Source organism: Podarcis melisellensis (assembly GCF_964234715.1).
Source record: "Podarcis melisellensis genome assembly, chromosome: 13".
Classification (NCBI taxonomy): Eukaryota; Metazoa; Chordata; class Lepidosauria; order Squamata; family Lacertidae; genus Podarcis; species Podarcis melisellensis.
This window is the reverse complement of record NC_138545.1, coordinates 17,306,798-17,330,349: the sequence shown is the minus strand read 5'-3', so window position 1 is coordinate 17,330,349 and position 23,552 is coordinate 17,306,798. Positions and strand designations below refer to the sequence as shown.

The 23,552-nt window shown below is 46.7% G+C and overlaps 2 protein-coding genes across 6 annotated transcripts; one reads left to right on the top strand and one right to left on the bottom strand.

The window, feature by feature from the left end:
* Positions 1 to 4,636: 4,636 nt before the first annotated feature.
* Positions 4,637 to 9,920, top strand: LOC309355397 (dual specificity protein phosphatase 14-like). Of its 5 annotated transcripts, none has more exons than XM_081886197.1 (2): positions 4,637 to 4,945; positions 8,956 to 9,920. In XM_081886197.1, the coding sequence occupies exon 2, from the start codon at positions 8,961 to 8,963 to the stop codon at positions 9,600 to 9,602; it is 642 nt and encodes a 213-aa protein (XP_081742323.1). In that variant the 5' UTR covers positions 4,637 to 4,945; positions 8,956 to 8,960; the 3' UTR covers positions 9,603 to 9,920. The 5 variants fall into 5 exon arrangements, with proteins under 5 accessions (XP_081742323.1, XP_081742321.1, XP_081742325.1 ...); XM_081886195.1 differs by lacking the exon at positions 4,637 to 4,945 and adding an exon at positions 5,357 to 5,528; XM_081886199.1 differs by lacking the exon at positions 4,637 to 4,945 and adding an exon at positions 5,968 to 6,261.
* A 3,991-nt stretch (positions 9,921 to 13,911) lies between these two features.
* On the bottom strand, positions 13,912 to 23,380 carry HIRIP3 (HIRA interacting protein 3). The gene is made up of 7 exons (XM_081884743.1): positions 23,192 to 23,380; positions 21,421 to 21,541; positions 21,110 to 21,263; positions 17,299 to 18,716; positions 16,386 to 16,560; positions 15,442 to 15,540; positions 13,912 to 14,701 (listed from the first exon to the last, which is right to left on the bottom strand). Exons 1-7 carry the CDS (start codon positions 23,266 to 23,268, stop codon positions 14,559 to 14,561), a joined length of 2,187 nt encoding a protein of 728 aa, XP_081740869.1. The 5' UTR covers positions 23,269 to 23,380; the 3' UTR covers positions 13,912 to 14,558.
* Positions 23,381 to 23,552: the final 172 nt, after the last annotated feature.

The following is a 23,552-nucleotide window of genomic DNA, read 5'->3' as shown; positions in this document are numbered from 1 at the left end:
AGTGCTTGTGTGCAAGAGGGGGAATAATTGGGAATAAGATAAAAGCTTTGCCATCCAACCCAACAACAACAGGTGCCCAAAGGTACACTGTGCAGTGCAGGTGGGTTTTAAAGCAGAGTTTCCAGCTCCACATGTTTCCTGTCAGGCACCCCACACTAAAGAAAAGCAAAAAAAATGCTTTGCTCTTTGCTTAAACCCAGTATCGGTGGTCATTTCTCCATAGGACTCAGTAGCTTTTATACAGTAAGAGGACAATTGAAGTTAATGAACCGAAGTTGCTTGTATCCATTAACTTCAGCAGGCCTACTCTGAGTAAGACTAGCATGGACTTAATCAGTTTTCACCAAGATTTCCTGATAAGCACAAGTCAGCGGGTGGCTTAAAGTGATCCATTTTGAATCCACAGGGCCTGCTGTGCAGATGTCCAGTATCGACCCCATATGGCGTTATTGTTGGCTCACAGGAGAGAGGCATACATTCGGGTAAAACAAAGCAGGATAACAGCTCCCCTCCCATTCCCAACCCAAAGTCCCGTGTGGCAGTCTGGCTTGTGCTTGTCCTTGGCAGTGAGGAACTCCACCAGCTATTCAGCTGCTGCACTTGTCCTCTGCCTTCTTGCTTATCCCTTTAGCGAAAGCTAGCCCTGGCTCTGCTAAGTTCTTGCAGCGGTCATTCACTGCACATTCTCTCTCAGTTTAGAAAGAGACCACAGGGCAGGCCCCAGCTCCTCTTCTTTTGCCAAGCCTTCTCTCAATTTATAGCAGCTGGAGCATAAGCTCAGAGAGATTCCCAGACAAACAGCTACTAGGTTCACTTGGTAAGCAAACTGAAGGACAGCAAGCATGGGCATAGCCAGGCTTTTTGTTGGGGGGACCCAGGTTTTTGTTGGGGGGGTGATAACCTAATATTTGTATGGATTGGGGGGGCAGCTGCCCCCCTGGCTATGCACATGACAGCAAGGTGTGAGTCTGCCTAGGGTTCCCATATTTCCAAGTAAAAACCAGGATACCCCGAAAGCTGTTGAGCTGTTTTTTAAGGAAACCCCCAAGAGATGCCAAGAGACTGACACATTTCAGAAATTCCTCTCACCCTTCCCCCAGATGTCAATTCTGCCTTTGAAATCCAGACATATGGCAGCCTGTCTGTGTCCTGAACCTATTTCAACACTGCTAGGTCCATGGGTGTAGGCTGCCCCCCCCCATATCAAGTAAAACAATAGAAATACTTAACTAAATGACCAATCACATCGGTTATGCCTCCTAGTCCTATGCCCCCAACAAAAAGCCTGGGTGCACCCATGGCTAGGTTTAGTAAAATCTCGATAGATCTGCTGAAATAGATGCTGAACTACTGATTGTCTGAAAAATACTTTCGAGGCCTATGATTGTTCTGGACCATCTGAAAGGACTGAAGAGGAGATGGAGGAATTTAGTGAGCAAAGGGATGAAGACATTAGTATGTCGTCGTTCTCTGGATTGGTTCAGTATTTCTCTTGTGTTGGGGAAAGGGGGAGGTGGGTGTAGGGTTGCCAAACCCCATATTGCACTGCGTACAGCGCTGCCACTGCCAGCTGTGCAGAATATGAGCCATCGGAATATGAGCCAGAATATGAGCCATCTTCCTGATCCATTATCAGAGGCCAGCCTTTTCAAAACATGGGAGGTAAACCTGGTCACGTGTAAATAAAAATGCTGTTAGGGGGGTGGCAACCTGCCCAGTTCTGTGAGCTGCTGCCCTACTTTTCCTTCTTTGACACCTACCACACATCTTCATAGTCTTGCAGACTCCTTTCTCTCATTAACAGATCATACGCAATTCGTTGCCTACACTTTGGAAAGCCTTGACAGTGTATTAAGAAGTGACCAGACACTTCATTCACATATAGCACTGGTGTCTGTGGTTGCCACCCTCCTAGGAAGGGCACTCATGCACTTTCAACCGAGATCTGAATAGCAGACCTTTAGCAAGGGAGGCTTTTCAATCTGGTTTGTCTCCCATGTCAAGGAAAGCTCCTGCAAATTATTGGTTTGTCAGCTACTTGTTAAGGGTGCTTATATAAATACTGGCACTCAGCCTGATGTCTCATAACTTCTTAGGCAGGCCACCAACCCCTCACAGAAGAAATACAACCTTAGGGGAAGGATTGTGTCTAGTGCACTGATTAATATTTTGTGGAGTATATCTCTCTTTTTTAAAAAAGCTGTATTGCTTTAATTTATTTAGTAAATGTCGTATTTTACATCCAGAGGTCTTTATCCAGACTTATACAAATACAAGCCTGTTGATTCCTGGCACATTTAACTCAGCAAAGTAGTTCCCATCCTTTCCAAGGTACATGCTGTACAATGCAAGTGGAAGAATTTGAAAAATGAGAGCTACGTCAACAATGGCTTTGAGGAGGGGTGAATGTATGCCAGTGTTTTGCCCTTTACCTTTTTGGGTATTGGACTGCTGACAGGCTCTCCCACCCCTTCCTTACATGCCAGGAAAAGTGTTACTTGGTATGCTGGGGCCGTTAAAAAACATGGATGTCCTGCTGGACAAAACATGACCACAGTCCTTCGCTATGGGCAAACAGCAAGCAGGTTAACAAGACCGGGAGGCCAGCTTTTGCTGCTATGACAACTAAGCCTTTTCACTCCAGGACACCTGGCAGTTACGATAGCGCTGGATTTCTAAACAAACAAGTGCTTGGCCTCCAACTGTGCTCATAATCCCAGACATATGAGATTGGGCTGTGGTAATTTAGTGTTGAAGGAACCTGCCTTCTGTACGCGGTCAAGTCCATTTTCTTATTATTTCCTGGCATTTTCTAGTCTGAAGGACCGAAAAACACTGAAGCACTGAAAAACACCGAATTAACAGTTTTCTGTGGTTTTGCTCTGCTGCAGGGTGACCAATTGCAGAATAAACATTTCCCTTTGCATTTCATGCATTAATTAGTTGAACAGCCATTTCTTCTCCACAGGAGACCCTGAGAACTGTGGTCCTCTGAGGTAATTTAGGCATCACCGGCAGACCCCTAATCAAACGACATTCCCCGGGATTATTGGGCGATGAAATGTGGGGAAGAGGGGACAGGGCATGTATTTTTCATATTGAATGGCTTTCTACCCAACCTTTTTGTCCACAGAGCCGAACATTGTCCTTCCCCGCTCCTCATTTAATCCCCACACCAACCCTGTGTGGTAGGCTAGGCTGAGAGACAGTGACTGGCCCAAGGTCACCTAGCGAGCTTCATGGCTAAGTGGAGATTTGAACCCTGGCCCAATCCTGAGTCTAACCACTACACTACACCACACTGGCTTATATATCTATAAACTCATAAGTTTGTAAAGCAGCTGCAGCTGCGTAAAAGAGGGAATTTTAGCCGGCACGTGCAATTGGTCATGAAGGGATGAGAAAAGCCACTCTTGCTGCAATGTCCCCATCTACACATGGGAGCAGTCCTGTCATTAGGCAGTGAGAGATGGGCAGATGATGGCATCTCTGGTCTTCCTTTCTTCCTCCACGGTCCTTGGCTGGAGAACAGAGTTGTGTGTGACAGGCAGCCTGCCTGCACGGTGCCCCCAAAGCTGTTGGTTCATAGTTGTTCCCCCTTTCACCTTTTCACTCTGGTGTTTGCCTCACCAAGGGTCCTTCCGGATTCTTTTATTGTGCGTCCCTGATTATTTCTGCTCTCGTAAGGTATTGGGTGGTTATTCCCAATCCTGCTTCCAATATTGTTTGTGCCTGCAAAAGTTTTGGTGCGGATATACTGCTCCCTTCCCAATCAGTGCGTGGGCTGTGATTTCCTCCCGAAATCCTGCAGCTTTTTAGAACACAAATCTTCCACTTTTAAAAAAATCTTACTTTTGTTGTGCTACAGAGCAAAACAAGTGCAACGATGCAGTAACTCTGAGGAAGCATCACAGAACAGCTAATAAAGTCGATGATGTATGGACAGTCCAGTATAAAATCCACAACCAATGACTATCAGGCAGTTACTTTAACCAATGCACTAATAATGTGTCAATGACATGTCACAGAATACAGCCATAAAAAACCCCAGCCTTAGAATGTTGATGTCCTAGATACATATTTTATTCCTCTCTTAAGCACTTACTGTATATCCTTTTTCACATGGAGCTATATATGCCCGTAGTTGTGGTACTGTTTTCATATCTCCAGGGAATCTGTTTACTCCATTGCATCCTGCAATGTTTCGAATCCTTTACTATGGCAGCATCTTATGCGTTATTTACAAAGTGGCACACAACTCAGTAGTTACGGTAATGCGCACTATTATTTTGAGGCGAGGCGGGCTTTAACCCGCTAAATACGGTAACGCTTTGACGATTTCCGCATAGGAGGTGAGAGGAAGAAAGCGATACGCTGAGTCACGCTTACCGTAATAAGCTAGATACAAGGACATGATCTTTCCCTCCGTTTGGGTATACAGTACTGTATTGTATTCCCTTGTGTTCACTAAAGCGGGCGATGCAAACTTTAGGATTACGTAACAGAGCACGTAACAGAACTGCAGGCGGATCCCTATTGATCTTTTAAGATCATTGTGGCTCTCAGATGTTTTTAATATGTTTTGCACTGCTTGACGATGGGGCAATTTTGTATTTGCACATTGTTTCCTGAAGCGTTTCCCCTGGAAAGGCGGTTTATAAATGTATTAAATAAAGGCAAGAAATCCTGACTCAACATCGAACGCGAACCTGCCTTCAACGCACCAGCTTCTAGGGCAATGGAACGAAGCCTCTTGCACATTGTTAAGCAGGGACAGATTGGCTTCTTCCCGCGACAAAGTGTGCCTGGGGGAGGCGTGGCTTAAAAAGAGAAACGCAGCTGAACATTAAAAACGGCCCTGCTGGGCCAGAGCAAAGTCCTTCTGGTTTTGCGTCCCGTCTCCTACAGCGACGGGCCAGATGTCTCCCGGAAGCCCACGACCAAGGTACGAAGGCAAACGCCCTCGATTGCTAATGCACGCTGCCAAGGGCTGCAATTTGCAGATACACTACCCCTGAACACGGAGCTTTAAAGGCCTCCTTTTTCCTTCAAGGAAAATAAATCCCTGGGGCGGGAGGATATTAATTTTAAGGCTGCAGCACCTTTCCATACGTGTCCTCAGTGTCCCACATCCCCGGAGTTAATTTATTGCCGTGTCCTGGCACAGGATGCCGCTCGATCCTAACTTGTAGCCTTCCCCAACAACACCTCCCCCGCCGCCGCCGCCGCCACCCCTGGGCCTTTCTTATCCCACCTCTGGAGCCCGCGCCCTCCCTTTCTCCCAACAGCTTTGCAATCGCTTCTCCTCCAGGGACGGGAACCTCAGTTGGCACCTTCGCGGTGACTCACGCGTGTTCCCCGCACCTTCCTCGCTCACAGGAACGTGGAAGCGTGAGAGTGGGGCGAGGATGATGGGCTGATTGTGACGCACAGAACTGGGGTGGTGGTGGAGTGAGGCTCTCCGCAGTGGCGTGAGCTTCCCCAAAAACAGTGACCCGAAGACGAGTTCCTAATTGGTACTTCTATGTGTACGTGTGAATGCCGCAGCCCGTGATTAGAGAGAGGACGGTGTCCCGTCCTGCTGCTTGAATATTTTTCCACGCACAGAAAATAGTGGGGGAGATAATGTTGCCCTCCTCTTATTTCCTGGAATGCAGCCTTTTTTGACTTCCTGATAAGGCTCCCCCTTATCAGTAACCTTGCCTAATCTTGAGGTTAATTTTGTAACACTGAAGTCTCCAAGGCAGCTGGAAGAGGGCGTTTAACCTCCCCAGTTTGCAGCGAGGAGAATCTACCCCGGAAGCGGGGGCGGGAAGGGAAAATCCGTGGGTTTTCAGTCCCTCCTCCTCCGCCTCCTCCTCTCCTCCCCCTTCGCGAGCCCCGGCTTGTGTCACTGGCTCTGACGACAGCATCCTCCCCCGCATCCCGTCGCCATGGCAACCTTTTGTTACCTCCAACGCTTGAGTGGTCCAGGAGGGGAGGGGGCTGGCAAGGGTGGTATATAGGCAATGCTGGGGGGGAGCCAGGGAAGGAAACTCCTGATCCCCACCCAGAAGGAAAGAGGCGCTGGGAGAGACGAAGCAAGGCCAGGGGAGAAAAATCGATATAGAGATATATAGTATTTATTAAAATAGATTATAGATACACCTGTAAAGGGAGATCTGTTTGGAAGCAGAGAAGAAGGGGATTGCGAGATCGATCGGAAACAGAGACATTCAGACGTCTTCTCGCCTGTTAGCCTCCTTCCTCAAAACCATTTAGGTGGGCCAGAGAGGGTTTCTTTCGTGGGGAGAGTTTTTGAGAGCTGTTCTCAGAGCTTCCATTGAAAGACAGCACTGCCTGGTAATTAAAAAAAACATACATTTCCTTTTTCAAAGTTTGGGGTTGTTTGGAGTAGAGGGGACAACTGATTTTGGTGTTGCTATTTGTGCAGAAGGGTCATGATTTCTGAAGTTGAGTGGGTGGGGAGGGAAGGTCGAATGGCAGCTGGGGATGTTCTTAGATGTGTGTTTATTTGAATAGCGGGAGCGGTTGGGGAGTTTGAGGCAAATAATTTGGGGTACTGAGAGGAGGAGCACATGGGATCAGCTTTGGTGGTGACATGGGAGCAAGATAAATGTAAGATTTAAAGCGAGTCGACCCACAATAACTACCACACCCTTATTGAGAGGCATGACTCCACACACACAAGCACAGAGCGGCTGTGCTGTGCTCTCCAGTATGATTCTGAAGGATGGGCTGGACTGAGGACGAACATTTGCAGGGAGTGGTATTGACATAATCAGTGTTAGATGCTGCAACGCTTAATTTCAAAATCAATATTAGGTACCTTTATCGGGCCAGCAAAAGACAATGATCACAAAATAGGGTGCTAGCATTCACATTTCCCAGAACTCTTAATCAGTTTAGGCATTAAACAGTACTGGGGTTTGCTAGTGGTAAAGCCATTCATTGTCTGCCTGTGTTAGCTGAAAGAGTTAAAACACTAGGCTAAGGGATTAGATACAGACATGGAAATTGTGCATTTTATGGGTTGCAGAGCCAGAGGTTAAGGGCCCAGGGGTGTGGGTTTATTGGTGGCAGGCAATAGGGAGAGGGGGCTAGAGGTTTAGGCATTTTGAGGTTTGAAAGGAATGTGATTCAGTATCATAGTCATGTCTAAAAACAAAGGAGAGATTTTTAGGTGAGTGGACCTCATAGGATGAAGAGATAAAATAGATGGAGACTGTCATCCAAAGTGAGGATCCCTCAAGATCTGTTCGGACTGGACTCGTGTTACATCTAAACAGGGAGCAAAGCTGGTTGCGGGGTAACTCACAACTTGAGTGAAGAGGAAGCAGGCATAGAACACATTCTGCTTGTTAATTCAAAAGACCTCCTTACCTTTTCCCTTCAGCATTAACACACAAATACATGACCTGCTACCTAAGAAGATGGAAGCATGGGGGGGAAGGGGGGTAGCCTTTCAAAATCCAGGATTTCTCTTGATTTTGATCATTGAAGATCAGCTTAAAACATGAGTTCCAACTGATCTGTGTTAAAAGATCTTGAGTATATGCCTTCCCTGGACCCATATCCTCATCTAGTTTTCAAGGGTAGTGGCATCTGAAAGCACCTCACAAGAACTGTTGAATGAACTCTACTTAAGTTAGGAAGTGAAATAGAACGAGAACCTCTCTGTGTGAGTTAAAGTAAATTGGAGTGACAAGTTATAATTGTGCTTGGTGGCATATCTGAACTATGTGTTGAGCCCTATAATAGGAAAATTAGTATATTTTTTAATTCCCCAGCAAGACCCAGCATTATTCTCCAGGATGTAGCGTTCCAAATGGACCCACTACAATCCTTGCAGAATACATCAATGAAGCATTTTGTATACTCACAGCCTAGTAGACCCCGTGATGTCAAATATATGTTGCCCAGACATCTCAAATTTCAGGACAAACCAGAAATATCTAGTTAGGACCACAATGCCCTGCTATTTAAAAAAAAAAAACTAGTGAGGGAGTGGTCTTTCAGTTGGATCTTGGTGGTAGTTACTGTGGAGGTGAGATGGGGCCAGATTGTTGAACAGAGGATGAACATTTGGGGGAAGAAGCAAAAACTATGGGGGATTATTACAAACATGCCCCACCTCCTATATAGGAGGAGGGAACCTCTGATGCAAAACTGTCACTGTCCCTTTGCACCAATAATCATTGAGTATGAGTCACGCTTTGAGCCCATGGCTGTGATGGCAAAGAGGGTGGGGTGCAGATAGCCAATTAGGAATGGGCATGGGTTAGGCAGGGGGGGTTGAATGGGGAGGGGCTGGTAAAGAGTCCGCTGGCCCTTTAAGAAGCTGTCCACTCCTACTCCCTATTCCTCCATTTTCCCACCATCGTCGCATCATTCCTGCAGCATCACAGTTTCTGGCTCCTTCCCTTTCTCCCTCCCCACAACCTAACCCTGAGATGAGAACCGCAGCTACTACGGAATGACCGAGGTAGGTTAGGCTATTGGGAGACGTTTGGCTTTGCACGGAAGCAGAACTCTTTGATCTCTCTCCCTCCACATCCCATCTTTGCACCCCGTTCACTCCCTTTGCTCCCCTTATCACCTCACTTTGCTCTGTCTGCTCATCCACCCACCTTTCTCTCCTGTTTCACAGTGCCACAAATAACCTATCCATCCCTTCCACCTGCTTTAAAAAATTGCAAGTTCATTTCCCACCTCTGCCTCACCCCACGCCTCCCCAAATCCCATGCTTGTTCCTGTATTTGTTAGAATAGGGGCGATAGCAGAAAAGGAGGAGGCAGAATCAGGGCATGGGGACTTTTGCTCTCTGGGAGCGTGCCAGACTCAGTAGCAGCTGCTCAGTGAAAGAATGGAATCATGCATCTTTTAACTTGTTTGTTTGTTTAAGTGCACCAGTCCTTTGAAGTTTATCACCTCTTTCTCCCCCCCCCCCCGTAGCTGTTATGTACGCTGAACCATCCGCCATGAATTTCCGGAACCACGGCTTCTTCCGCCGTTCTCCGCCTCCTTCCGTGGCCAAGCCTGCCCCTGCTGCTGGGAACACTCTGTCCGTCTTAGGAGGCATCGCTCAGATCTCCCCTTGCCTCTACCTCTCCTCCGGCAATGCTGCGTCCAACAGGCACATGGTCTACTCCAGGGCAGTGACTTGCGTCGTGAACGCCACCATGGAAATCCCCAACGCCAACTGGCCAGATATTGACTATGTCAAGGTGCCTGTCCCCGACCTCCCTCACGCTCCACTGTCCTTGTACTTTGACTCTGTGGCCGACAGGATACACCAGACGGGGAAGAAGAATGGAAGAACCCTTGTCCATTGCGTGGCAGGCGTCAGTAGATCCGCCTCCCTCTGCATCGCCTACTTGATGAAATACCACCGGTTGAGTCTCTTGGATGCCCACGAGTGGGTGAAGAGCAGGCGACCCGTCGTAAGGCCCAATGTCGGCTTCTGGAGACAACTCATTGAGTACGAACGCAAGCTGTTTGGCAAGAACACCGTCAAGATGGTACCGTCACCCATTGGCTTGGTCCCAGATATCTACGAGAAAGAGACCCGGGGGCTGGTCCCCCTGTGGAACTTAAGATAGACGCTGGGCAACTTTGGGAATGTGGTTGGGTGACACGGGCTGCTTGAATTTAGGATCAAAACGTTCCACCATGTTCGGACCACTCCTAAGAACTTCCGGCATGGTGGACTTTGGTAAGAAAATGCTGTTATGATAGTCTTTTTTTGTGAGACCTTGCAATATGATTAGATCATGAAAAAGACCTTGAGTTGCTCGGCCATTTCAGTGTGATTGACTGGTTCCGCCATGTCAAATGTTACTAAGAACTTATATAGTTTTGCTTGTATTAAGAGAAGATGGTTAATAGCAGAATATAGGCAGTAAATATATTTATCTAAAGCATAGCTTCGAGATCTGAATAAATTGACCCTCCCTTTGTGAGGAGGAAAGGGAGAAAAATAATTTATTGAAGACAGCTTCAGAATTACTTCCTGGCAGTAGGGCCTGGGTTTACTTTGGTTTTAACAAACACAATAAACTTCCCCCCCAGAGAGTGAAATCTTAGCAGTAATGATAGGCGTTAATGTTAACATTGCTCCCAAGGCACACATTGTTTAAGGACTGCTTTGCCAATAGAAGGCAGAAGTGAAGAAGCTGAAGATGATCAAACTTCCAAGGGCAGATGGTACATTTCAGCTCCAGAAAGCAGAAGGAGTCTTCAGTACAATAATTTTCACTACAACCCAGCAAGCCCATGAGTATAATGAATACTGCTGTTTCAGTATAATACTGTTCCAACCCAGGAAAATCCACTCGTGTGGGGAACAGAGGATTAATGCTCATATTACCTCAGTACAGGGCTAACTGTGGAGGGCAAAAAGCACAAAGAAAGGTAAATTGACCAGTGGGGAGGGGACAAAGTATAAAACGATATCTATTTCTGACACGGGAATTACCGTTCAGCATTAAAAGCCTGTTACCTCGCTTCCTCAGGATATGGTGGGGCTCTGGCATTGTGTGGGAAAGGGCAAACCATTTTCTAATCACAAGTTGAGAGCAACGTTTTCTGGACAAAAAAATCCCTCTCAGTAGAATTTGTGCATATGTTTTTAAAAGCTTTTAATGCCACAGAGAGGACAAAATGATAGGGTAACAATAGTTATGGGAGTAAATTTAACAGTTAAGTATGCTAGCGAAGGGGAAACTGGGTTCTATTTGACGATTTTCTGACTATACAAGAGAGTGAAAGGCAGAGGTGAATCCAGAGTCAAGTGTTCAGTTAAAATTCAGCCGTTTTATTTCAAGTTAATTTGAATATTTGAAAGTCAAGGGAACAGCTTGGGATGTTCAAGGCCTAGTTACCCAGACTACAATAAGGAGCTGTGAGGTAGCGGGGAGTAAAATATTCCAAATGGAATAGGTTTTAGAAGTTACATAGGGTGTTCTGCCATATAAATTAGCTATGGAGGTACAGGTTTCCAAGTGCTTTAAAGAAATTATTGGAAAGCCCAAATTTTGTCATTTTAAATCTTCACCAAATAAGGATGTTCCAGATAGAGAGACCCCTTTAAAGAAGTTTCCTTAGCAAAGTTATTGCCCTGTTGGATGGATGGGCAAAACTCAGCAACCCCTTGGTTGTTGATTCGTTTCTATTAGTACTGGTTTTTATTATAGTATTGTAAAAGGTGTGGTTAACTAGGACTTCCACAGCAGTGCTTTTCTCTCCAGAACAAAGAACTTATTTCACCCTCACTTTTGGAAGTTTTAGCCTGCACTGACTTTTCAGAGCAATCTCCCCCCAGAACCTTGCTTGTCAGTCAAGCCTGGCTAGAAAGTTCTAGAAGCTCATAGCTAAAGTAGGCCTGTGTGGTATCTGAGAAAAGGATGGCTTACTGGCTGAATATTTCAAGGCTAATTTAGAAAGTGTGTGTGTGTGTGTGTGTGTGTGTGTGTGTAGGTGGGGGTTTTGAATTCCTCTTTTCTCACTGCAAAATTTCTACTACATTCGAAATGTCTTGAAGCATAGATAAGCAACTGGCAACTCAGACCCTCTCTCATATTTGAAGGTGGACGACTGCCCCACACATACCATACTCACCATGAATAAATTGAAGTGGACAATGTATTCATTTGTGTCAACACTGTCATCTATTATAGACAGTGTTAATGAAAATGTAGAAGTGTAATGCTTTTGGTTAAGGAATTCTAAACATATATATAACACATTAGGTTTTCTTTTGTAGACTAACGCTAGTACAGTGGTTCCTTATGTCAAACCTCTTAGCAGCTGAACATTCATCTATCGAAAAGACTGAGGGAAAACTAGGTTGCTTTTGAGCAAAACTCAAACACCCCTCACTCTGTATGTTTTCAAGTACAGGTGTCAAAGCCCAAAGGTTTGGGCTATTTAAGGATAGTCTTGCATGAAAGAGGAAGGATTTTGAGCTGAAAGTGACTCTGGAAAGATAACTTTTTACCCATACAACTACATATTCCTGCTTCAAAATTAGTCACTGAACCCCCAAGTTGGAGAAGAGCATTTAAATCTCCCCAAAGGCCTGGCATCTTAATAGGTGAATTTACACAAAAGAAAGAGTCCTATCTTCTAAGACTGAACACAGGACTGGTCAATGTAGAGACATCTAGCATATATTGTCCTCTGAAAGTTTCTCTGAATTGGGCTCAGAAACAGAACTACTGCTGTTTGAGGAGGAAATTGTTACAGAGGATGGAGCATAAGCTGGTCTTCCTTTCAAGTGGTGAATATGTACATAAAACCTCTGCAGTTCTGTATACTTTGTAAATACTAGAGGATTAAAAGAAAAAAAATCTATATTAATTAACGTTAGGGTTTCTTATTGCTTCAGTTCAATGACAAAAGATCTTAATAAATATAAAAATGTAAATGAGCCACTCCCTGCAGTGTTATTGCCTATTGGTTTTAGAGTTTCATAAAATGGTGCTTTGTTTTGTTTTGTTTTCGCATTCATGTGAGGGAGAGGGACCACACAGCTCCATGACAGAGTATATGTTTTGTATGCGTAAGAGCCTAGTTTTAATCCTTGACTAGTTAAAAGGATCTAGTGATGGGAAAGAATCCTCCCTAAGAGCCAGTGCACAACCCTGGGCCAAATGCACCAACTTTCTGCCTTGCTATAAAGCTGGTTCCTAGGTGGCACAGACGAGGAAACAGAGAGGGGATTTTGGTAGGCTTCCTTTCAAAATAATCCAAGCTGGACTGAATGATGAACGATCTCACTTTGTGTAAGGCACCAAAAGATGCTGTCCCAGGAAACCCCAACCTTGCAGAGTATTTCATCAGCACATACCACACCCATATACTTTATTAGGACCTTGCTATTTTTAAAGTTTTTGTAGCTATTGCAAAAAACTTTCCACTGCCATTTTTTGCATGCATTCAAAGATCGGTACAAAGCATGTTGCCGTGACAGGATGAGAAGTCTGGGCAAGTGAGGGAACGTTAAAGGATCTGGAGCAACTTCCCTGTGGCGGATTCCTAGACTGTAGAGGTGTATCGGTGTGAATAAGCCAAGTCTGTAGCCAAATGGGTGAGGTCACTGCAGCCCACAGCACCCACACTCCCCAGCAGTGTGGGATCATGTCACAGGGGGAAGAGCCACGCAGCCACAGAAGCTCCATTCCCAATATGCTAGAGCAGGGGTAGGCAAATATACCGTATTTTTCACCCTATAGGACGCACTTTTTCCCCTCCAAAAATGAAGGGGAAATCTGGGTGCATCCTATGGGGCGAACACAGGCTTTCGCCGAAGCTTGGAGAGCGAGAGGGGTCGGTGCAGGGGCCCGACGCTCCAGGCTTCAGGAACACATCCGCAGCCTAAGCAGCCCTGCAGGAGTTCCCGAGGGGCTGTCTATGCTGCGGATAGCAGCCTGCTGCCTGGCGCGAGGGGCGCCCTGAAGCAGAGCACCCTGCCCGCCGGACAGACATCGGCCAGCCCCACAAGCTCGGGGGACAGCAAGGAGGCGCAGCGCCGCCATCCCGCTGTTCCTCGACCTGGTTCGGTTTCCCCGACCTGGTTTGGGGGGGGGAATAAAGGAATTTCCCCCCCTTTATTTCCCCCCCAAAAAACTAGGTGTGTCCTATGGGATGGAACGTCCTATGGGACAAAAAATACGGTAGTCTGGCCCACCACATGGTCTGAGGGATGGTGGACCAGCCAACGGCTGAAAAAGGTTGCTGACCCCTGTGCCAGAGCCTCTGGTTCCATGAGATCTAGAAGTTTGCCCTTTTAGGAAAAGCTGCAATAATTTAGACGCTTTGACGGATCCAGCTTCTACACCAGTTGTTGGATTATGGTGAATTACTTAGCCTATACGTTCATGAAAAGAGCTAACGGGAGCGTGTACGAAGTCTCACTTAGAAAGTCCAACATTTATTAACAAATATAAAACATTTTAGCTGTAAAATCTCCAGAACAAACATCCATAATTAAATGTGGTCCACATTGCAAAGGCACATCTGTCCTCTAACCAAGTGAATCAATTTCGTTCTCATTTAGGAGGCGCCCAGAGGGAAGAGAAATGCCACAAAATATGAAAGGAGGCAAGGTACCAGACCATATGGGAAATGAAGCCCCACATCCCCTCCTTTGCAATATACTCTTGCATGTGTTCTTGTTTAGGATTCTTGTTTACACTTGGAAAGAAGGGTCATAGGGGAAGGTGGTCATACCTCAACTATAATACAGCTATTTGAAGGAACTGGTGCTGTCTCTTTCTACTCATCTCCCTTAGGAGTACAAATATTTTTAGAAGGGATGAACCTTTGCCCTCAGCAGAGACATTTGTGTCCCACCTTTCATGCTGGTGATGGGGAAACAGCAACAAAAATATTAACATTATCTTTGTTTTGTCATGCATGTTGAGTGGGGTAAAATGGGCCAAAAACATCAACGAATACCCTCTCTTGCTTGTCAGGGCCAGACCAACTTGTGCTTTCCCTCAAAATTAGGGCAACAAGCAACCCACGAATGCCTACGCTTCCCTCCAACCCTGGAGTCAATTGCTTTCCCCATCTGAACTGATGACACCTTTAAGGTGGGACCAGTCCCTAATAGGACTGTGGACGGGTGAATCCTCTGGGGAGCTGGGCTGCTTAGGCTTGCTGTAGAGACTCCAGACGTTCTGACGCCTTGGGCGGCCTGTGTGAATAAAAGGGCAGAGAGAGAGACAGAAAAGAGTTTCACATGAAGAGGCAACAGCTGCGGCTCTAAGGACACCTGTAGGGCTCCATGGACCAAGCCCACTTACTCTGTGCTCACAACCACAAGATGTGAAGCACATACCTTCAAGCAAAACCCCCTCTAGGCTTCTCCCCTCTTACAGCATTCACTCCCCTCGCATCTAAACGACACCCCTAGAAGTCTACCATCATTTTTCTTACACCTGTGCCCTTTTTCCCTCCCTGCCCCCGCATGCATGCATGCATGCTAAAGAAAAAGAAAAAAGAAACTGGAATATATGTAGTATTTACTTGATAACCAAAAGGAATGGTTGTCATGCATCCTTTGGTCAGAAATAAGACGCAAAAAGAAGAGTGGAAGTAAACGACAATCAGTTAGAAAAGTAGAATATCCAAGATTGGGAACAAGCATATCACAAACCCCACGTCTGATTTCCAGTTTTCCCATCAGACGATGCGCGATATTAAATGTTAATCGCACAGTGGGAGCGCTGAAATCAAATGGGCTTTAGTATCTTAAATCCACGGATGTCAGTGGGCCTGCTCTCAGTGTGACTTAACTGGATATCACCCTGCGTGGGGCAGGTAGGCTCAAATACACATGCAAAACAAAGGCAGAAATCAGTAAGTTCAAGTTTCCAGGTTTCTTCCTATCTACCACTAGCCATACCCCTTCTCTTTGGCTCCTCCCACCGTTACCTTGTGTGGCGATGATGTTGCAGAGATCGAGCGAAGCAATTTCGGCGGCCACTTCCCGCTTCTTCTTCAAGGCCTTGCACTTGGCCAGAGATGGTGCCCCTGAGAAAAGGGGAAGGAAAACAGGCCAAGAAGTGAGACACATGGGCGAGCGTCCCCCTGTGCTCAGAAGGATAAGACTGAAAAATAGCCACACTCTGAAAAAGATGTTGCTGTAGTTTTCTCCCTGAGGTACAGTGCCTTTAAAAGAGCCTGATGGGTACAAATTCAAACAGGGGCAGCTTTTCGTTCACGTGGGGATGTAGCAGTGAGGAAAGCAAGTTCTCTTCAAGTCTCACAAACCAAAGAAACCTTGATGGATGGGAGAAACTAGAGAAGGGCTTTAGTGCAGTGACAGAACATATGCTCTGCATGCAGAAGGTCCACGCTTCAACCCTTGGCATCGCCAGTTAGGGCTGGAAAAGTCCCCCGCCTAAAGTGCGGGAGAGTCACTGGCAGCCAATTCTGAGCCAGAAGGAACAGTCGTCCAACACATTAAAAGACAGCTTCATCTGACGGATTTCTGGATCATGCAAAGGATCTGGCTTTTGAGGCTGTAAAAGATAGTCTCCAGAGACACCTGTTTAAATTTCTGAACCAGAGGACCCCCACGTAGGAATGACAGTAGTGAAGGCGGTGTGTGTGGTCAAGGGACTCCCAACAGCTCTTTCCATAATTGCACAAGATCAGCCATTGACTTTGAAAATGGACTGTGCGTGCGAAACTCCTATAGGCTGGTTGCAGCACCCACAACTTCCTTGGTCTGAACGTGGGGTTTGGAAGCAAGAACACACAGTGCTGCGCTGACCCCTAGTTCCTGGATCCAGCCTCTCCCTCCCTCCCCCCCTTGAAAACAGGCTTTCCCTGCCCTTCCCGGTTTCTGCCTAAAGCATCCAACTTGCACCTACCCTTGAGGCCGAGGTTTTCCAGCTCCTCTTTGAGCACCTTCAACTGAGCTTTGTGGGAGTGACAACCGCTAAGCAGCTTCTTGTAATTCCGATGGGCACCGCACTCCCGGATGTAGCGTTTCAGGCGTCGGATTGAAGAGTGCTCCTCATTCTTCCTGGAGGGATGCTCTTTGTCCTGCAGCAGGTGGAGAACGGGGAAGAGATCGCAAAACCTGACACTGGGTCCATAAAACCGCTGCATTTTCAAAATGCAGCCATTCCTTTAAAATAATGTGCTGAGCCTTATTGCAAGGGAGGGGAAACTTTTCCAGCCACATTCCCTTTTGGGTGCCGCATGCTAGTGGAAGGGCCTTAGCTTTTCGCGTAGAAGATTCCCAGGCTCAATCCCCAGCCTCTCCACACAGATGCTGCTGCCAGTCAATGTAGACAACAATGAGATAGATGGGCCAATGGTCTGAGACTCTGTTCCTATGGTCTTAAGTGAAATGCCTGGGAAGGATGCGTATCCTGAAAGGCAGGATGCATAGTTAAAATACACACACAAATTTGATTTTCGATATAGAAGCAAAAGGAAAGAGTAAAGGCGGGCAGCCTGCTTAGACTGAGGGCACCCACTGGCCATTAATCCCCAAACTCTGTGCTCCCTGCGTGCCTGACATTCGCACAATGATTCAGGTTACTTTCGAGAGCAAAAGCTCATGCCAGGCTACACTCCACAGCCAGGCTGAATATACACTGACCAGCACTTTATGGTGCTGGAACTGCCACCCAGAACACAAAAGACTTGAGTAAATATCAATCTTGGGAATATCTTAACATGCTGGGGGGGGGGGGAGGGAGGGAGAGGACAAACTGTGCCCGCAATTGTACTGAGCTATAAGTGTTTGGCATTGCCAAGCAAAGATCTCCTTACCTTTCCTTTGCGTTTGGAAGAACGGGGGTCATCTTCATCTCCTGAGCTTGAACTCGCTTCCTTCCTTTGGGGCTTCTGCAGTCCTTTTTTCCTTCCCACCAATTCACTTCCACTGTCCTCTGAATCCGTCTCCAGATCTTTTTCAGCGATGGTATGCTTTCTCTGGGACTTCTGTCCTTTCTTTCTCAGTGACTCATCCTCTGAGCTATATTCACTCCCAGACACACTCTTGCCCTTCTTTTTAAGCTCTCTTTTCTTTCTCCCCTTTCCACTTTCCCACTCTTCCGACCCATCCTCTGATTTGTCACTGCTCCCAGACATCTTGGATTTGCTTTTGCCCCTTTCCATCTCCTCTGTCTCGCTGCACGATTCATCTTCACTACTGCTGGGCTCCTTGGTCCCTTTTATTTTTCGCTCTGAGCTCTTACGCTCATTTCTCTTGCTTTCTGATTCTTCCCTGCTTGTGCTTTGCTTGGGAGGCTTATGCTTTCCCTGCTTTTTCTCCTCCAGTTCCTTCCTCTTCTGCGTCTTTTTCATTCCTTTGCTGGCCTGCCTCTTGAACTCCCCCTCGTCTTCAGAATCGCTCTCTGAGTTATGGCTCCATGTCTCATTTGTCCTCCTAGCTGCCTTGTGCATTTCCTTCTTCGCCCAACTTTTGTCTCCGGCACTGTCTGAATCCCTCTCCAGCTCCTCTGCCCTAACACTTTCCCTGCTTCGTTTACTATTTCTCCTCATCTTGTTTTGCCTGCTGGGCTGCTCATCCTCTGAATCGCTCTCTGGTTCATCCTCACCCTCACTCTCCTCTTGAGCCTTCAAACATTTTCGTCTTGACCTGTTCTGAGCCTTTTTGCCGCCACTGCCCTTCATCTCCTCTTCACTCTCACTTCCATCAATTCTTTCCCCCTTGCACATTTTTCGTGCCTTGGGCAGCTCCATGTCCTCTTCCGACTCTTCTTCCATTTTTCTCCTTTGCTCGTCCACATTTCTGTTTTTTCCTTTGCCCACTGTCTCAGTCAGCTTCTGTTCTTTGCCAAACCCTTTCTTTTTCTGAGTCTTGTAGTTGCTCAGCTCTTGTTCAGAGTCACTCTCTGATTCGATTCTTTGGCCTTTTGCTGCCTTATGTTTTCTGATCTCTTCAAGGTCGCTCTGTTCCTCTTCTGTTGTCTCCATCGACTCACTCCCTGATCGTTCTCTCTGTCTCCTGCTCTGCTGCCCCCTGTTTGGTTTGCTACCTTTCCCCCTCTGGGGTTGTTCCCTCCTTCTCTTCTTGGCACTTTGCTCATCGCTCTCAGATCCGCCAGCCTGCCCTTCAGCTCCGGAATCTTGTTGGTCGGAGCAGCTAGAAGATTTCCCAGCTCCAACATGCTTAGGTATCTTCTTGGAATCAATCCCAGAATCTTTATCATCAGAACTGACTTCTGGAAGATAAAAAGTGAGCAACATGACAGATATTGAGAAGGGGCATTAATCAGTCTACCTGCCTGGAAATTTGCCTGGTCACCTGTGGCAAGTTAACAACTGTCTGCAGGCGACCAGGCATCCTCAGTGTTGTTGCAACTGCTGGTGGTGAAGCCAATAGGGTCACGTGTGCCCCCTCCATAATAGCATAGCCCTGTAATGCATAGCAACCCACTATGAGGAATATACCCTTGTCCGACTTTAATTCAAATTATTTCCCACCCTGTTTCTTTTTAACGTTTGTTCGAATTTTTTAAAAAAGCAAAGAATAAAAAACACAATTTTATTTGCCGACTCAGTAGAATTAATTTAGCAAACAGCAGAGGAGAGAAAACACCACAGAGGAAAGCAAGTAGGAATCGTTAAGGTGATCAGAAGTAAAAAATCCATCTAATAACAAACAAAAAACAACCTGCTGAGGAAAAAACCCCTCAAAAAAGGGCAAACCAAACACACACAAATTAAGTGCATTCACAAGAAAACAGCAGCTAAAGGCCCGAAGAACACCAGTGATTAAACTGGCCTGCTTCAAGCAAGGGCAGAAAAAACTAATTGCTGCTTGCGGAGGGGCAACTTAGAAGCCTCTGAGAAGGATGGTGTTTTTACTGCCTTCAAGAAAGTTGAGCATAACAATATGCCACTGTCCTATTTTCTACTGGTGAGAGAAGAATTACAAACCTGAAATACCATAAATAAAGGAAAAATAGTAACATTACTTTTTTTAAAAGGATGTGTTTATTAAAAGTGTTTAGAGACTCAGTATTTATTATTTATTTATTTCATAAAATTTATACACTGTTGTTGTGTTGTTTAGTCATTTAGTCATGTCTGACTCCTCGTGACCCCATGGACCAGAGCACACCAGGCACTTGTGTCCTCCACTGCCTCCCGCATTTATACACTACTTGATTGTAAAAAACAAACAAACCTCAAAGTGGTCTACAAAAAGATAAAACAATAAAGTAGGTTCACAGCCCTACTTTAAAACGTACAAGAGTTAAAATACTAAAACAGATCAAAATTACCTCAGCTTTCCAATCATCTGGGTAAGCTTGTCTAAAAAAGAATGTTTTTAGCAGGCACCAAAAAGCATACAGTGAAGACGTCGGCCTGATCTCAAGAGGCAGGGAGTTCCAAAGTGCAGGTGCTGCCCCACTAGACAATCGACTTCGCACCAATGCAGAGTGGGTATGACATGGCACCGCAGTAGTGCCGAGGTGAGTTCCAGACAAATATTCCAGAGATGTTCCACCGCCTCAGGCCACCATAATCTACACTCAGAAGATGTGGTGCTTCCCTTATGGCCTCCTCCTCCCCGCGAGGCCTGTTTTTAGGTTCAAGCCAGGACAGAGATCTACCCATGAAGGAGAAAGCTGACAGTGGCGGAGGTAATGTGTGTTCAGAAAACATGAACAAATGTTCCCCCTTACATGAAAAACTCGCTGCAATTTGAAAATTAAGAGACATGCTAGTGTTCCATGGGCATATAGCTTTTTCATTCTTTTATACATTAAAAAATGTGTTCTGAAAGTGGCAGAGATCCTATAAAGGAGGCAACCACGTGCTTTCTGTGAAAGCCCTTTTTCTCTACACATAAAAATGCAGCTGACACAGACATCCATTAAGGTAATTCTCAACATAACTAACAGAATCCTTCCAACTCTACAATTCTATGATGCAGGAATCTGGCTGAAGCTAAGCAAGCCATCAGTGATGGATGGAAGGGCTTCAGTGTGGGATAAAAGACAAAACAAAGTGGATTTTTAAAACAAGAGAAGCTGATTTCAATTATGTGCTGCTATCAGCCCGTTATCTGGACTGCATGTCCCTCAGAGGAAGGTCCCAGCAATTTCCTGCCAGAAAGCAAACTGAAAGCAGTGCATACTGGACAGACAAGAAGCAGCACTTCCTCATGGACTGTGCAATTGCTTTAAACAATCACAGAACCATAGCTGTCAACTTTAAGATTTGAAAATAAGGGATCAGGAGCCTTGAAAATAAGCCTCATCTGTCCCGGGGACAGTCTACGGGATATCTAACAATCTGGGATAGAAGCAGGAAACTGTGCTGGAATAAGGGAATTTCCAAAAAAAAAGGGAAGGCTGACCACTATGCACAGAAAACACACACACAGACGCTCCAAGAGTCTCAGATACACCCCTGTAGCTGCATATCACAAGGAATGGATAGTAAACAGGTGGGAAAAGTCATCTTTCCCAAAAAACTGTCAGCCTGCTATTTACAAATAATTGTGAAAACCAACCTTAAGAAAGACCCTTCCACAAGCGAGAGACCAAGACTATGCCAGGGAGCATTTGCACACAGGGCAGCATTTTGCAACCTTGTTATGTACCTGGTATGCTTCCAGTTCGCTGCTTCTTGAGCTCTTGGATTTCTAACTCCTCGCCAGGGGTATCAGAGTTGCAGCGAGGTCGCTTCTGGATGATGGACTTGATGTGAGTCTTGAATTTTGCCATGAACTCTACGGCATTCACGGAATCATCCTCCTGTAGAATGACATCAAAATGAAAAGTTTCCAGCTTTAACCATTTGGACCCCTTTCACTGCCTCTGGCGGCACAGCACACCTTTCCTCTCCTCCAGCTGGCTCTCCCAGCGAAAGTGCTGCCCTGCCCTACCCTTTGCCCGCTAACATTGCCCGCACCTCCATCCGGTTCAACTCTACTTCCACCAGCTGCCTGAGTTGCTCCTTTTGCTCTTCAGCCATACTCTCCCGCCCGGCATGGAGGAGATATTTCTTCCGGATTATAGCATTCGTGAGGGTGCTGCAAGAAACAGCAATAATGGTGAGGAATGAGGCTTTTGTTGAAGAGCCACACATTCACTGTTAATTTCATTTCCAGTTCAAGTTCCATTTACAGTTCCAACGCATATAAAAACAATACAATAATAAAATATCAACAGCCACCAAGTCACAAGGAACCAGCAAGACAAGCATGCCCATCTCCAGCACCAATGAACGGATTAACCGAAATCTGGGACAAATAAACACATTTTTATTTGGCATCAAAAGCCCAACAGGGTTGGCACCTGTTAAATCTAAGAAAGGAGGGCATTCCATTATTGATCTGCCAGTCCTGAGAGCACCCTCTTGTGTGTTTCCACATAGCAAGTGCTTGATAAATACAACATACGGGCAGGCTTAAATGGGAGCAGGCAATGCACAGAGTATGTACGGTAGCTCCAAAGCCATGTAGGGTTTTACATGTCCACAACCTCCCGATGGGAGACAGACGCACCATGCACTTAAAGGTACCTGAGCAAAATGGTCACAGCTGGTGTCTGTGGACTCCCTCATCCTAGACATTGGGCTTGTTACCAGAGAACTGGCCTATGTTGTGAAAGGTAAAAAGGTAAAGGACCCCTGGACAGTTAAGTCCAATCAAAGGCGGCTATTGAATTGCGGCACTCATCTTGTTTTCCAGCCGAGGGACCCAGCGTTTGCCCACAGAACACCGTGACAGGAGCCAGAGGGCAAGGAAACACCGTTTACCTTCTCGCCGCAGCAGTACCTATTTATCTACTTGCACTGGCGTGCTTTTGAGCTGCTAGGCTGGCAGGAGCTGGGACAGAGCAAAAGGGACTCACCCCGTTGCGGGGATTCGAACCACCAACCTTCTGACTGGCAACCTCAAGAGGCTCAGTGGTTTAGAGCACAGCACCACCCTGTGTGTGTATTCGACCCCCCCAACTCTAAGATGTCCAAACAATAAATGTTCAAAATACGCAGGGTGGATGTACATACATAGGTATATAAACCATATTCTGAAAAGATGTAGTGAGCAATTCTGAAGCCATTTCGAGTCTCTTAAATAACCTCAACTATTTCTCTGCAGTAGAAGGAAGGAGATGAGGGAGAATACCTCCCCCCAAATAGTTCACCTGTAAATTCTACTAATAGATAAAATTGCTTGGCATGTAAGGGGCTTACCCCTCCCTGGAAAACTGGTCTGGCATGTATCTGTTAAGATGTCAATAGAGCATCTGTGTATCAATAGGTGCAAGTTTGTAAAAGAGATTCAGGATCCATCGTCCTTACCAGTTCAGAGGGACATCTTGGACCCCCACCCACCCCCGGGCCAGCGACTGACCACGACCTTCTCCTCCAAGGGAGGCCAGATCTTCATGGCAAAAGGTGCCAGCAGGTGTGCGCTCAGTGGTTCAGTCTTTCCTCGCGTCACACCCATTGCCGAGGAAGCGCCTTTCCCCCACCGCCCTCCCCGACGCGAAAGGGGCCGGCTGTGCGGTTTATTTCAGCGGCGAGGCAAACGCACTCTGCAGATGCTCAGGGGCACCCCAGTCTTCCTTAGTCCCGAGCGCCAAAAGCAGGTTTAAGGGCCAAAGGCCGCCGGCCCCGGCTTCAGCCTTGCAGGCGCCCCCTCAGCCGGACGCCTTGAGCAGCTCCGGACTCTCACCTGAGGTCGGGCTTTTCCTGGAAAATTGCCCTGACGAAGGCTTCCATCCTCTGCAGCTCCGCGGGATCCGCTGCCATCCTTTCCCGCCAACGGGCTTCTGCGAGCTGAAGCGGTCCTTCTCCCCGCAAGGCCTTCTGGGAAGTGTAGTCCCGGGTAACAGCGACCGCAGCAACAGCAGCAACCGGAGGAGCCTCTCACGGAGGCGGGGGGAGAAATAGGGGAGCGACGCAGGGCACGGGAGGCGTGGTTCGCGAGGGTTAGCAAATGAGCCAATGGGAGCGGATTCGACGGCGTCGCCGGGCCTGACGGGAAACGTAGTCCTAGCAACGCGTACGTGCCCGTAGCAACGGGGCGGCAGCGG